The sequence below is a fragment of the Canis lupus genome, chromosome 17, assembly GCF_003254725.2.
Source record: "Canis lupus dingo isolate Sandy chromosome 17, ASM325472v2, whole genome shotgun sequence".
Lineage (NCBI taxonomy): Eukaryota > Metazoa > Chordata > Mammalia > Carnivora > Canidae > Canis > Canis lupus.
In genome coordinates this window covers 35,131,086-35,146,664 of record NC_064259.1, presented here as the reverse complement: position 1 = coordinate 35,146,664, position 15,579 = coordinate 35,131,086, and the positions used below count along the sequence as shown (strand labels likewise).

General features: G+C 49.9%; 1 protein-coding gene across 1 annotated transcript in view; it reads left to right on the top strand.

The window, feature by feature from the left end:
• Positions 1–15,579, top strand: part of MALL (mal, T cell differentiation protein like) — a 35,105-nt gene that overhangs the window by 4,156 nt on the left and 15,370 nt on the right. The window contains 2 exon segments of the mRNA XM_049095725.1: positions 1,606–1,779; positions 2,615–2,820. Of these exon segments, the coding sequence (XP_048951682.1) occupies positions 2,713–2,820 (108 nt within the window). The 5' untranslated portion in view covers positions 1,606–1,779; positions 2,615–2,712.

Genomic DNA, 15,579 nt, shown 5'->3' with positions numbered 1-15,579 from the left:
TAAGGTAAAAGAATGAAACCTGATCCAAAAAGAAAGAAGGAGGAAAAAAAAAAAAAAAACGGCAGGGAGAAGAAGACACTGCCAAAGAGTAATTACTTCAAGAGCTTCCTCACATCGTCCACGGCAAGACAGATGCTGTGGGGGCATCTAGCTGGTAACGTGATCTGATTATCTGAAGCCTTCGATTAAGATATAACCAGACCTGATGCATCAGGGATACTGGCTCCTTCTGAAACACATTTCAGCAGGACTGCTGTGGAGTGTTTTGTGGCACCTCCTCCGGGAATACAATACAAACTCAGATCATTTCAGGAATGTGTGTGTGGTTTTTTTTCTATTTCTTCTCCATTGAAGCTGTTCTTATAGTTCTCAGCTTCTGTCCCTTCTGGGATTTCACTACCTGTGGTGCATTATGAATCCTATAGCTTTCTTATTAATGTCTACATAGAGTGTGCTATACTTTGTCACATATAATACATCACTTGGTTAAATGTAAAATGTTTAAATCTGCCAAAGTTTTTGTTTTTGTTTTGTTACATCTTCATTTCTTGTTTGTTTTCTTTTCTCTGTCTTTCTTTTTTTTTTTTGAAAGATTTTATCTTTTTTTTTAAGATTTTATTTTTTATTCATGAGAGACACAGAGAGAGAGGCAGAGACATAGGCAGAGGGAGAAGCAAGTTCCTTGCAGGGAGCCTGATGTGGGTCTCCATCCTGGAACTCTGGGATCACACCCTGAGCCGAAGGCAGATGCTCAACCACTGAGCCACCCAGGTGTCCCTGTTTGTTTTCTTTTTTAAAGAGAGGGGAGAAGCACCAGAGATAAGGAGAGAGAGAATCCCAAGCAGGCTCCACGCTCAGCGCAGAGCCTGATTCGAAGCTTCATCTCATGACCCTGAGATCATGACCTGAGCCGAAATCAAGAGTCCATCACTCAACTGATTGAGCCACCCAGGAGCCCCCATCTTCATTTCTTAATTACACTAATTACCTCAGGAGGTGGAAGTGGCTCAGGCCCTGTTAACCTCTAAGGGGTTCCAGGTCCTATTATTACCTGTAGATGAGCAGTGAGCCTAAGGACCGTGTTTTCCTTCTTGCTTTCCCTAAGCTGCTCCCATGATGCCATGTTGTCAGTGGTCAAGTCAAAGTATCCTACAGGCCATAAGAGTGTCACAGGGCTCATTTACAACCTTCAGGAGAGGTGCAAGAGGTGAGATTCCTGAGGCAATGCCTGCTTAGCTTGAGTTCCTCTTGCAAACGAGGTGGGGCCAGATGGCAGGTAGAATTAGGGCCTTGCTTTCTCCCTTGGTCTCCACAGGCCTGGGAGAAGGGAGTAATCAGGATGGCTTGAGGTTTACTCAGGATGCTTTGCACCTCCTTGCAATGCTTTGCTTTGGGCTCTATTTGTCCCAACCACCCCCCTCCACTGGCTATCCGCAGACCAGGCAAAGGCCCAGCTGGCTGTTCCCCTGAGCTGTGCCCAGGAGAGCAGGCCCTGGAATGCACTACCCTAGCTAATGAACAGACACTGCAAACAGACACACTCTTGTGGAGGACGCTAATCACCCCAGCACACAAATCTAACCTTCCTCATCCCCTCCTCACCAGGGATCAGCTCCCTGACTGGCCTGCCAGGGGCTGAGGTTGAGGCCACGGAGGGCAAGGAGAAAGGACCCCGATGCCAAGCATCCCGAGCAGACGCTGAGGTTCCAGGCCTTTCTGCAGATGGTCAACTCTAAGACAGAGAAGAAAAAGACTCAAGTCTCCAGGACCTGGTTGAGAGTGAGAGGAGTTGCTTGGCCACTGGGTTACAGCCCCCCTGATCCACTGGCGAGTGGGCGGGAGGCAGGAAGGAAGAGCCTGGCCCCAAGCCCGCCTCCTGGCCACACTGGGGGCCGTGGCAAGGAAGGAGGAAGGCTCATACTTGGGGCAGCACCCAGCCAGCTGAACCCTTCTCAGGTGCCTGCCGGGGCGGACTTCTAGAGAGGGAGAACCCCTCCATGTGCTGTGTGAACAGAGAAGAGAGGAGGGTGGTGGAGCGGATGCAGGGAGAGAAGGAAATGGCAGTTTCCTGGGGTACAGGAGCCAGAAGTGAGGACAGCTAGTTGGGGATGGAAGGTGGGCCCCATGAGTGGAGAAGGGGGGACCCAGGCAGCAGGGGCGGACGGACATAAGACCCAGCATCGTCAGTGACCAGCTCTGTGGCCTTAACCTACCAGATCCTCAGTCTCCCCGCTTGGGAACGAGATGATAGAGCCCTGAGCACGGCTGTGGGGAGCCCCAGACTTGCCTGCAGATTGCTTGGCTCATAGTAGGTCCTCAGTAAACAGTGCTGGTCATAGCAAGTGGCCTCCGCCTACACTCGGGCCACAAGGTTGAGGGGTGGTGGCTGTAGCGAGCACCCCTTGGAGTACTATGCTCCGGATTCAAAATCCCTGAGGAGGAGAAGTCTGGGAAGAGACTCCCGCCCTCCTTGCCTCGGTGCCCCCAGCGAGCCCAGGCCCATCTGATGCAAATCCGAATCCGCATTCGCATTTCACCAAGGAGTCTTTTGGCTGGAGGGAGTGGAAGGACCTGCTCGGCTGGAACGGTTTTTTTTTTTTTTTTTCCCTCCCAGGCGACGTCCGATGGGTGTGTCGGGCAGGAGGTGATATTTGACGGAACCGGCGCGGTCGAGCTGCAGCGGAGCCAAGGGCAACAGGCAGCGGGCGAGAGATGGCCTCCCCGGACCTGCCGCCCCCCACCAGCCATGCCCCGCCCGAAGTGCCCCTGGGGGTCATGCTGTTCCTCACCATCCCCTACGCCTTCTTCTTGCCCGAGCTGGTGAGTGCTGCGTGGGCTGCCTGCAGAAGGGGAGGGCCCCGGAGAAGTGCACTCCCTGGGGACAAGGGCTCCCTGGGGACAGGGGCACGGCCGAGCTGCTCTGGGCCCGGCTCCCCCACTGCTCAGACTCAGCCCCACGGTCCCTAATCCCTCCCTGTGCTCCTCCCAATTCCTGCAGTATGGTGGGTTTCCCAAACAAACCCAGGGTGACAGCCAGGCCACCTGGTGATCGGAGGGTCAGTGACGGATGGGGGGGATGCTGCTAAAATATGCCAGGTCCTGGGGAAGATGCTGGAAATCGACTTTGATATGGTTTCTTTTCTCCAACCACTTGCTCATTTCTGCTTTTCTCAAGTTCCAAACAGGACAGTGGTGGGGGGCAGCTCTGTCTTTCCTTCTGAGAGGAGGTCTTCCAAGATTTTCTTAGCTGTCTGTCACATTCGCTGACTTTGAACTTTGACTTGTAGACTCTGTGCAAGAGGTAGCTTGTGACAACATCTGCCATAAAACAGTTGTGTGAGCCGCCCTGGTTGTGCACTGGAACCTGTCACCGCATAGTCTGAGATGCCCTGCAGCTGATTTGTGGCCGTAATCCCTGCCAGCGGGGGGTTGGCGGGTGGCTCCCACAGGTTGCAGTCTGCAGAGCTCTGCACACAGTGTCCATCTGAGCCAGCTGTCACTATCCTCTTTCTATTCAGGGGGACACTGAAGTCTGGTGAGCAATTCAGGGCAAAGGAGTTAGCTTTGTTTTGGAACACCCCCTGAAGTATCTAGCTTGTGGGTGACACTCTTACCAGCCCTGAATTTGGCAGTGCTGACCCCGGGCCTGGGAGGGGAAGGTGGAAAGTGGTCCCAGTTTTCAGGTGGACCTGACTAGCCCTCTCATCATCTGCTGGAAGGCTGGGCCTGATCCAGCGACCCTGTGGCAAAGTGGTTAAAGTGTGCCCATTGATGGCACCAAGAAAGGGAAGCCAGGCAGGGTGGACCCAACATTCGGGCGGCTCCAGATGAAACCCCACCCAAGAGCCAGGTTTCTGCCAGACCCGCCACCCCAGGGGGAGCATAAGCCAGGCGGATGACAGCTTAGTGCTCTTGCAAGTGCTCTGTGCCTGGCCCTGGGTGTGTCCCTCCCCTCAGAACAACCACATGAACTGCCAGGATTGTGGTCCACTCCACTACTTTGTATGGAGTGCATGCTTTATGCCAATTGTGCAAAGCCCCCGCTACAGGCTCTGCCTTCCCAGGTTCCCTGCCCGCTGGAGAGAGACTCCCAAGGACTTCTCCACAGTCAGACTCTGCTTGAGGTGGTGACTGCCCTGGGCTGTGGCATCAGCAAGGAGAGACCTGACCTTGTCAAGTCAGGGAGGGATTCAGACCTACCACTGAGGCAGCAGTTTTGGTGCTGGACCTCAAAGGATAGGGTGTCTCTCCAGACTGGCGGCCAGTGCCAGCCTGGAAAGGAAAGGCTCTGGAATCCAGGAGAGCCCAGCAGGCAGCAGGCTGAAGGGAAGGGGCTTACAGAACTAGGAAACCCCCAGGAGGAATGTCGTTGTGATAGGGGCCACCTCATGCACCCACTGCCTGAGGCTGGGCTCCTGTATGCTTCTGCTGGTCTCTGGAGCATTAAGTATCTCAAGGGGTAGGGTATGTCATTGGCTCGACTGTATTCACTTATTTTTCTTTTGAAGTACTTGTTGATCTATAACAAAGCCGTGTGAATAGTACAGAGAGTTCCCGTATACTCTACTCAGCTTCCCTTAAAGTCTGCAGCTTACCGCATACAGCTATCAAAATCAGGAAATTAGCATCGATATTTTCATTGGTCAATGGTTCTAATAAACCTCACTCAAATTGTGCTGATGTGTCCACTCACGTCATTTTTCTGGTCCAGGTTCCAGTCAAGGATTCTGCATTGCCTTTGGTTGTCTTATCTCCTTTGTCTCCTTCAGTCTGTGTCTTAACATTTTTGAAGAAAATGTGGTTTTGTAGATGTCCTTTCATTTGGCCTTGTCTGATGTTTCCTTATTTACAACCTTAGTTTTTTTTTAAAGGTTTCTTTAAAAAAAGAAATTTCTTTCATTTGTTTTTATTGAAGTTCGATTTGCCAACATATAGTATATATTTGTTTTGAGAGAGAGAACATGAGTGGGAGGGGCAGCAGGAGAAAGAGAGAGAGAATCTCAAGCCGACTCCAAGCTGAGTGAGGAGCCTGACATGGGGCTCGATCTCACGACTCCGAGATCAAGACAGGAGCTGAAATCAAGAGTTGGGCACTTAACCAACTGCACCACCCAGGTGCCCCTACAAGTTTAGTTTTAATTCACAAGTGATCCTTATTCATTGTGGAATAGTTAGAAAATACGGAGATAAATATAACACATTTATATGCATATATTCATATATATCTATGTATATGTATATGTATGTATCTAATGGGGTTATTCTGTACGTGCATTTTGTACTGGCTTTTCCTTAAAAGCATGTTCCTAGCACAGACTATAGAATCAAGTGTGCCTGCCTCATATCTAGGGCCAGGGACCAGGGATGGGAGGTGAACCAGAGAGGAGAGAGAATATCAAGTTGGTTGGTTGATTCTGATCCCATTGAGCAGAAGATATGCTGGGCTGGAGAAGAGGGTGAGAATCAGCCCAAGAGACACCCCTGTGGCCCCCGACCACCTGGACATGCTGCACCATGCTGCACTTGGGCACCGAGCACCAGGAGGGCTGACCACGGAGCACCAGGCCTTGGGGGCCCAGCAGACTCTCAGTCTGGGGACCTGAGGCATCATAGACATCTGTATGTTTGTCTAAGGACATGAGTCCAGAGAGTGGATGAAACCAGGAGCTCAGGGCAGCAGAAAGGGGCAGTTAGCAAGTGGAATCCATACCTGGATTCAGATACAGTCGGTGACGGGGGTGGCCCAGGGTGGACATGGGTGGTGTCTGCAGGCACACTTCCCTCCAGCCGCTATTTACCAAGCACCCACTGTGAGGTCTGGAGAGCAGGGCCTATGCCAAGGGCCTTTCCATGGGAGTGAGGGACAAAACTATAAGAAGAGCAGCACTCCAATGAGGCCCTGAGCTCTTAACTCTGGCTCCCCTGAAGCCCTCCTGCCACCCCTGCTGCTAGCAGCAAGCAGTCTCAGGCTCTTTTGCTGTAAAGACAGTGACAAACTAGGGTGACAAGAGGATCAGCATATTCGCCCCCCGCCCCAGCTCTGCCCCCGGAGCCTGCTCATACAGGCTCCACCTAAGTTGCTTTATTTCAGGCTTTTTAACATTAAAATGCACATTTTAAACATTTATTTTACGGTAATTAGAGATTCATAGGCAGTTTCAAATATAGTTCAGAGAGGTCTCTCACAGCCTTCCCCCAGCTTCCCCCAGGTAGTTGCATCTTTTGTATTGCTAGTCCCATCAAAACCAAGTAACTGATATTGGTAAAGTATGTCCATACTTCTGTGTCATCTTCTCGTGTAGATTCATGTCACCCCCACAGTTAGAAAACTGCCACCGCAAACGTCTTCCTCCTGCTTCCTTTTTACAGTCACCCGACCCCGACCTGGTCTTCCTTCTTCCCCTCTAGAACCCCTGGAAGCCACCAATTACATCTCTATAATTTTGTTACTTATATTTTGTTAACTTTTCAAGAAAGTTATACAAATAAGGGCGCTGAGGTGGCTCAGTCGGTTAAGTGTCCAACTCTTGATTTTGGCTCAGGGTCATGATCTTAGAGTAGTGAGATCCAGCACTATGTTGGGCTCCATTCTCAATTCAGAGTCTGCTGGAAATTCTCTCCTTCACCCTCCATCCCTCCCCCCACTCATGCTCACGAGCTCTCTCTCTCTAAAATAAATAAATCTTTTTTAAAAAAGTTATATGAATAAATGGAGTCATAGAGTATGTGGCCTTTTGAGATTGGCCTCCTCCACATTGCATAACGCCCTTAAGGTCCACCCCAGTTGTGTATGCATCAATAGTTCCTTCCTTTGATTGCTGCATAGTAGTCCGTGGCATGGATGTACCATAGTCTATTTAACCATTGATCCATTGAGACATATTTTAGTCATGTGCAGTTTTCAGCTATTCTACATAAAGCTCTATGAACGTTCACGTACAGGCTTTAGTGCAGGTGTTCTTTTCACTCTTCGGGGATAATGCCCGAGTGTGATTGTTGGGTTGTATAATAAGTGTGTGCTCACTTTTTATCAAGAAACTGACAAACTGTTTTCCACAGTGCTTGTACATTCCTACCAGCAACTGAGGAGACTTTCTGAGATTTTAACATTAAAATTCGTGTTTTGTTAGGCTTACTGTTGAGTTCAGATTTCTCACTTGAAAATGATACTGATTTCAAAATGTAATCCCTGAGTGTGAAACAGTGCATTTTAAGGTGAGAACAGACATGGTGTATTCCCTCTGCCTTTCATTCTTAGAGTGTGAGAACCCGCTGGTGCCAGAGTTTGGTGGGGCTGGGGGCCAGGTGACTGGCTCAGCTCTTCAGAGCACAGTGTGCAGGTGGCTGGGGAGGTGGGGAGAGTGATTGCCGTGGGTGGTGGGGGGAGATCATTGCCTGTGTGGTGTGAGTTGATTCATCAACTTTTTTACAAGATGATGGGGATGCCGAGAGCCAACCCAGGTGACTGTGATCTGGGGAGTGCTCTATGAAGCAGAGTCCAAGAAGTCTTTTGACTTTAATCTCTTCACTAGTTAACTTTATTGATTCAATGTTTAATTAAAAAGAAACAGCTAAGATTTCTAGTCAGCCAGGTAAAAGGTAAAATAATTCAGGCACTCTGGTGTTTGATGTTTCAGCCTCTTACCTCGCTTGCATGGTGGTCAGAGGGAAATACTCTGATGCCCCTAGAAGCTCATTCCAGAATCTTAGCTGAGGAAGCTCACCTTTATATCCTCAGTTTCACCTATTTTCAGCCTGCTTCTTCTTCTACTCTATTTGTATGTAAAAGCCAGTCTGAGGGGTGCCTGGGTGGCTCAGTCAGTTAAGTATCTGACTCTTGATTTCAGTTCAGCTCATGATCTCAGGATCCCGGGATCAAGTCGCCGCTTAGCAGAGAGTCTGCTTGGGATTCTCGCCCTCTGTCCCTTCCCACCCTCTAAAAAAACAGCCTAGCTTGTCCCTACCTTCACCCCCCACCTCACCACCATGTGCCCCCCCCCCCACTCTCCTCCTGCAGAATGAGGGAGTTAATGATCTCCATGCCTAGGGGGGCGACTGATGCCCACTATAATGCCCCAGAATGCCCCCCCCAAAGGGAGAACAAGGGACAGGGAAGGAAGATTGAAGTGTGGGGCCGCAGAAGAGCAATGGAAGAGACATTGTGGAAAGTCATCCATGTTAACCTCCCTATGTTGCCTGGACCCACTTTGGCCTCCCTGCACCAGTCCCATCTTTATTCTTAGGGGCACCCAGTGTGGTTCAGGAAAATAGGTTCAGGAAAATAGAATTGGTCAGTACACGGTCAAGAGCCTGGCTGTGCTACTAAATCGCTGTGAGAGCTTGGGCAGATTACTTAACCACTCTGAGCCTCAACAGTGGAGAGAATAACAGTAAAGATCTCATAAGATGGCTCTGGGGGCTCAGTAAGGACATTCACAGGATACAACAGTGCATCACAACTGTTCTAGAAATGTGAGCCCATGTATTTTATTGTTGGTCATCTGGACTCTTAATAGAAAGTGTGGGTCTCCTGTGAGCAACTTCCAACTGTGAACCAACAGATATTCACTGAGATGCTGCTACAGCTCAAGCCATATGCTCTGCCCTCAGGGGGTACAAGAATGAGACAGTTTTAATAAGGAGGGTAAGATAAGTCAGGAGCCCAGTCTTGAAGGAGTGGCGCATGAACACATGGAGAACACCCCACGATAGGAAAGAGTGAAAAGCCAGAGTGCACAGCCCCAATTGCCAAAGACTCCGGGGGCTAGGTACTTGTCAGGCTAAGCTCACTCAAGGCGGGGTCTTGGCATTCTTCAAGGGTTTGGACTGAGGGATTAGATGTGTGCTTGTTCAGACGAGCACTTCCTATGACCAGGAGGTTAACAAGTATATAAAATCCTGCTGTAAGGAGAGAGGAGATGGCCACCCTTTAATCCTATGTGTTCACTCAACACATACTTCTTGAGCACCCACTCTGTGCCAAGCATGGGGATATAAAGACGAAGAAGGCAGACATCACCCCTGCCTTCTGGAGTGTGACGCCTGATGGGGCAGAGGGAGACCAGCCTAGGAGATGGGTGAATGGAGCTGTGCTGTGCTGTCAGGGTGTGGGAGGAAACAAATAATCAGATAATAAAAACATTCTTATCCATCCAAAGTCTAAAGAGAATTGTGGCTTGGGATCCCTGGGTGGCGCAGCGGTTTGGCGCCTGCCTTTGGCCCAGGGCGCGATCCTGGAGACCCGGGATCGAATCCCACATCGGGCTCCCGGTGCATGGAGCCTGCTTCTCCCTCTGCCTGTGTCTCTGCCTCTCTCTCTCTCACTGTGTGCCTATCATAAATAAATAAAAAAAAATAAAAAAAAATGTTTAAAAAAAAAAAAAAAGAGAATTGTGGCTTGCAGGGTTCCAGCCCATATCACAGCGTGGACCGTAGAAGGGTGAGCTAAAGCTGAGAGACCCTTGGAACTAACTGGCACACTCACCCTCTGCCCAAGTCTGGACTTCTGGTCCTATCCTTCCCTGACCATCTGGCCAAACCATGTGCAGCTTTCTCTGAACCAGTGGCCTCTCTCAGTTCCGACAAGAGAGGCACCAAGCTGCTGCTGGAAGGTCAGCCCACCGGGAGGATTTCATGTAACTAGCAGGTGCTCTGAAGGAAATAACCCCGTTCCTCCCCAGGTAGCAGGGGAGGAGCCTGGCAGCATTCTGACCTTCTGGAATGTGGGGAGCCCCAGATAAGAAGTCTCACCAATAAGTGCCTCACCTGCTGCCAGCGCCCTTCCAGGAGTTTTTGCCTAGAGAACTTTCCCCTGGGGCAAGGCAGATCCATGGGAGGCAGGAGAAGTTTCTGGAGTGTTGTCCAGATTGGTAAGTGGCAGGAAGCAGGCGGCTCACATAGGGAGGGGTGGGGGAGCCCCACCTGAGTTCCCTGGCCTTTACCCCTCTCATCTCTCCCAGCCCTCCCCTCCTTGTGTCCTCCCATCCCTGCTAGCCAGCCCTGCCCCATGTTATCACTTAATCAGATCTTTCCCACCTCAGCCAGAATAGATGTCTGTGCGCCTGATCCTGTTGCAATAGAGCCAGCCTGTACCCAGGTTCCACAGCTTCTTGAGGCACAGGTCCCCCCTCCCGCCTCGAGCTATACCTAGAACGTCCCAGATGGGTCAGAGAGTGGGGCCAGACATCATAGGTTTGGGACCCCAGAATCTTCTGACCTATGTCAAAGTAGCCTGCCTTGGCTCTTCCCTTGGAGGGATTCTCTGAGCTTTGCTTTTCTGCTCACAGCCCAGCCCCACCTCCATGCCCGTCTGCACCCTGTCTCTGCCCAAGTGATGCTGGATGGGTGTGGGAGGGGTGGTGTGACTATTTGAACATTGTCCTCTCTGACAGCACATTTTTGGTTTTAGGGTTTCATTTATTCATGAGAGACACAGAGAGAGAGGCAGAGACACAGGCAGAGGGAGAAGAAGACTCCCTGCAGGGAGCCTGATGTAGTACTTGATTCCGGGATAATGCCCTGAGCTGAAGGCAGACGCTCAACTGCTGAGCCACCCAGGCGTCCCTGACAGCACATTTTTGTATAGGTTTTCCTATGTGCTGGCGGAGAAGGCCTCGGGGTGGGAAAACCTCCCAGGGAATCCTCTCTGCTCTCTGGGGGAAGGTGCTGCTGATCTGGAGAATTTCTAGAGTCTATGAGGTAATGGAGCAGGAAGTGGGTGGGGATGAAACAAATGGGTGTTTGTCCCTATTCTGTCCTGGCTTCTGGTGGAAATGCCGGTCCACGGTTGGGCCACAGTGTGCAGGCCCAAAGGTGTCAGCTCGTGCCACCTGCATGGGAATCAGGCCCAGGCATATGAGACTGAGCAGCTGGGGAGTGGAGGGTCCAGCCACCTGCCTCCTGCCTCCTTTTCAAGTCAGCAGTGTATACAGAACACCTGCTTTGTGCCAGGCTCTGTGCCCTACACTGGGGACATGAAAACCATAGGGCAGAGTCCTGCATCTGGGAGCTCGGGGCCTGGGGAGGAGGCAGTGGAGAGACAAAACTATGAAGGAGGTCACCGAGTGGTACACTGGGGACTTGGCAGTCAAGAATGGCTTCCTGGAGGAGGTGACTCTGGTCTGGGTCCTGCCCTTGGTCACAAAATGTCTGTGGATTCTTGAGGGAAAGAGGAGGTGAGGAACCTCCCCTGAGCCTGGCTCCTAGGCTCACCTGGGGATTTTCTGGGAACGTGTGAAGCGACGTGATGCTTAAAATCCACAGTGAAAGCCAAAGAGAAAGAGACCAGGGTAGGAGGGAGCCTGTCCACCAGGCCACTGTGGGGACAGGAGAGTGGGATGCATTTGTCTGCTTTTACATCTTTTCTCTACTTTCTAATTTATCTCAGGGGCACAAGTTTCAAAAAAAAAAAAAGGTAAAAAATAATAATAAAATAAAAAAATAAGTAGAAAAATTTCTGCCTTAAAAAGTCTTTGTTTTTTATTTGGTTGGTTTTCTCGGTAAGAGACAAGAAGGGAAAGCTCTTTAGACTTTGGATGGATAAGACTGTTTTTATTATCCTCTTTTCTATAAACCTGCACTGCTCAGTCAGTAAAAAAAGCCGGGTCAGTGGGGGTGCCCAGGTCTGAATGGGCGGGCGCGGTCCTGCGGGAGGAAGCCAGGGGGGCGAGGAAGGCAAGGGAGGCCCAGCTGACTCACCGCCCCTCCCGGGCTGTGGCATCCTGCCCCTCCCGAGCACACACCCCAAGGTAGGCACAGATTTTCCCTGGCCTGCGGCCAGCCCGGTCCCGGGAGCACTTATGGGCACCAAGGGCTCCTTATAGGACTCGTTCTGCCGGCCGGGCGCGGCGGTGGAGGGAGCCCTGGCCAGCACCATTGTTCCTGGGGCCGAGCGGATACGGATACGGCACGGACGACGCGGGCCCTCACCGGAGGCCAGGGGCCTGGGCCACCATTTCCTGCTAACCTTAAAGCCACAGAGAAAACTCTCACCCTGAATCAGGATGTGGTGACTCAGTGTTTGGAAGTGTCCTAGGTTAAATGACGGCGCGTAGGACTTCCATACAATGCTGGTTGTGTGCGAGGACGGGCTTCCAGGCCGGGCCTGGCACCCTCCCGTGGGTAACCTTGGGTAAAGCACTTGGCCTCTCAGAACCGGTTTCCTCCCCTGTAAGAAGGAGCTAAGTAAGGATTCTTGTTCAGAAGCTTCACAGGCTGCCAGGCGCCAGACGCAGGCATGGGAGCTGCCCTGTGGGCTGGAGTCAGCACCCATGTGGGCGCTGGGTCTCCGAGGTGGCCACACGAAGGGCCACAGCTGGGGCACCTGGCTCCCTGAGCGCCCTAGAGAAGGCCAGCACCCCCCAGAGGCATGGGCCCTGGCCCGTCCACACTGAGTTCCACTCACTGCAAGTATGGGATGCTCCAGGAGCCCCCCACCTGTCCCATCAGCAGCATTTCTGTGCCCTTCTTCACCCAGGCTCACGCTGCCCACTGCCCACGCAGGCCCCAGTGTGGCCCCCAGATCCCACAGGCATGTTGTGGTCTACCACTGGGAGTGTTTCTGCCCCAAGGGACAGCCCTGTGGAGGAAGGGACAGGGACAGGGGTGCACACCAGCACAGGAAGAGGCCCCTGGCTGGAGGAAGGCAGGCATTCTAGAGCAAAGGTCTCCACACACCAACTGTGACCCACAGAAAAGAGAAATTTTCCTGGCAACCTGGTACACGTGTGTGTGTGTGTGTGTGTGTGAGAGAGAGAGAGAGAGAGAGAGAGATGAAACAACAGATTCAGGCCACTGTTTCTGTTTCCCATGGGCAATGTACTCCGGTTTGCTAATCTAGTCTACTTAATCTTTTAATACTGTTGGTGACAAACTAAATAGATTTCACCACCCACGAATGAATCTCAACCCACACTGGGAAGCCCCAGGGCTAGGGGCACTGACGGAGGCTCAGGGAGACTGGCCCAGAGTGGAGAGGGCGAGGCAGGCTGTGGCCTGAGTGTGGTCTGAGGGGCACTGGAAACTGGCAGGGTATTCTAAGAGGGATTGAGGTCCCAGGTCCCAGGCACCCCAGGTGGTCCTCAGCAGTGCTGTGACAAGAGCTGTCGTGGGCTCAGACTGGCTTGAAAGGAAAGAAAGTAGACTATGGCCACATGCTGGGAAGTCCACAGCCCATCAACTGTACCTCTGTGTTGATTCTTTGGCAGCATTGCTGTGTCCCCAGGGCCTTGGCTTTTTCTCTCCACCTCTCTCCTCTTCCATTTCATAGCTCCAGGCCTAATACCAGGCACAGCAATGGCCAGAGCAAGAACAGGGACTGTCTCATCTGGGTCTCCTTAGGCATAAGGGACCCCTTCCTAGGGGTCCCCTAAAAGCTTCCCCCTGAAAGGGCTGGACACGGTCACACAACTGTCCCAGCCAGGGCATGCAATGAGCCTATTGAATGTCGGAAAGTCACCAACTACATCCCCTTCCTGCCGATACCTCCTACCAATAAGCCCATTTGGGGAATTTAAGGAAACAATTTGAATGGAGACAACCATCTCTGCAGCATTATTTATTGGGGCATTATCTATGACAGGGAAAGCTGGAGAGAGCCAACAAACTTGCACAAGGGCCTAAAGGGGTAAATGACATTTACTGACTTGATGGAATGTAATTGTGGCTTTGAAAGTACAGTCAATCCTTGGAGTGCCTGGGTGGCTCAGTTGGTTAAGCATCTGACTCTTGGTTTCAGGTCGTGATCTTGGGGTTCTGGGATCAAGCTCTGTGTCGGGCTCCCTGCTCAGTGAGAAGGCTGCTTCTCCCTCTCCTTCTCCCTCTGTTCCTAACTCTGCTTGTGCTCTCTCCTTCTCTCAAATAAATAAATAAAATCTTTTTAAAAAATGAAAGAAGGTAAAATCAATCGTTGGAGCACCTGGGTAGCTTAGTTGGCTAAGTGCCAACTCTTCAGCTCAGGTTATGATCTTGAGCTGCTGGGATCAAACCCCTGGTCAGGCTCTGCACTCAGCAGGAAGTCTGCTTGAGATTCTCTCTCCCTCTCTTTCTGCCCTCCTATTTGTGCTCTCTATCTGTCTAAAAAAATAAAAAAGTACAGTCAATCCTCATTACTCACAGATTCTCTATTTGCAAATTTACCTATTCACTAAAATTTATTTGCAACCTGCAAATCAATACAGCGCTTTCATGGTCATTCATTAGCATGTGCAGAACAGCAAAAAGTTTGAGCTGTCGACGTGCATGTTCCCACCTGAAGCTAAACAAGATGATAATCTCCCTTCTTGTTTCAGCTCTCACACTGTAAACAAGTGTCCTTTTCAAAGTCTGTTTGGTGCCATGTCTTTCATATTTTTTGTGCTTTTTGTTGGTGATTTTGCTATTTAAAATCACCCCTAAATTAGTGCTAAAGTACAATCTAGTGTTTAAGCGTAAGAAGGCCGTGATTTGCTTTTCATAGACAATACCTGTTCAGTAAGTTTATAGTGCTATTGGCCAGGAGTTAAGCATTAGTGGATCAACAGTATATATTGCATAAGATGTCTTTAAACAGAAATGCATCTAAAATAAAGGTATATGTTGATCAGTTGATGAAAATATGGTGACCAGAGGTTTGCAGGAACCTAACTCCTATTTCCCCTGGGAGCAATGGTTCAGTGTTCACTGATTCAGTGTTCAGGCCAACTTCATAGAACTATCTTGAGTAACAAGAATCAATTTTATTGTGAAGTTGTGTAGCAAAATATAAAATATAAAAAGTAAGAATACAAAATGTATGTGCATCATGATCTACAATTTTATGGAAAATATATATGCATAAGTACCAAGCTTAGGAGGGAAGGTAACATAACAAAAAAATTCCTTTACTATTATGACTATTTTGATAATTAACTTAGAATCTTCGAGTTGAAAAACAGTAACAGCTCTACTTCCTGCTGTGCGATTTTAGTTTGAGTTATTAAAATCACTATGGAGTTGAGGCGTTTTAAATTAACAGCATCAAACTCTCAAAGGACACCTGCTCCAGTCACAGTGGCACAATTATGGGAATGTATCTGTTTGAAGGAGGATTTTGCACCAGAATTATGGGGTCCAAAGCACAGTCCTAGGATGGGTTTTGTCTTATTTTTCCCTCTTCAAAGATAAGCATCAAACAGATAGTTGTACATTCATGTTCATGGTAGCACTTATGCATAACAGCCAAAAAGTGTAAGCAGCAGCCCAAGTGTCCATCAAGGGATGAATGGATAAGCAAAATATATACAGTATATTCACATAATGGAATATTATTCAGTTTTTAAAAAGAAAGGAAAGTCTGACACAGGTCACAACATAGATGAACCTTGGATATTATGTTCGGTGAAATGAGCCAGCCTCAAAAAAGACAAATCTTATATGGTTCCACTCACATAATGTACTTAGAATAATCAAATTCATAGAGACAAAATATTGGGACAGTGGGGCACCTAAGAGGCTGTCAGTTAAGCATCTGACTCTTGTTATCAGCTCAGGTCTTGATCTCAGGGTTGTAAGATCAAGCTCTGCTTTGGGCTCCACACCGGGTATGGAGCCTACTTTTAAAAA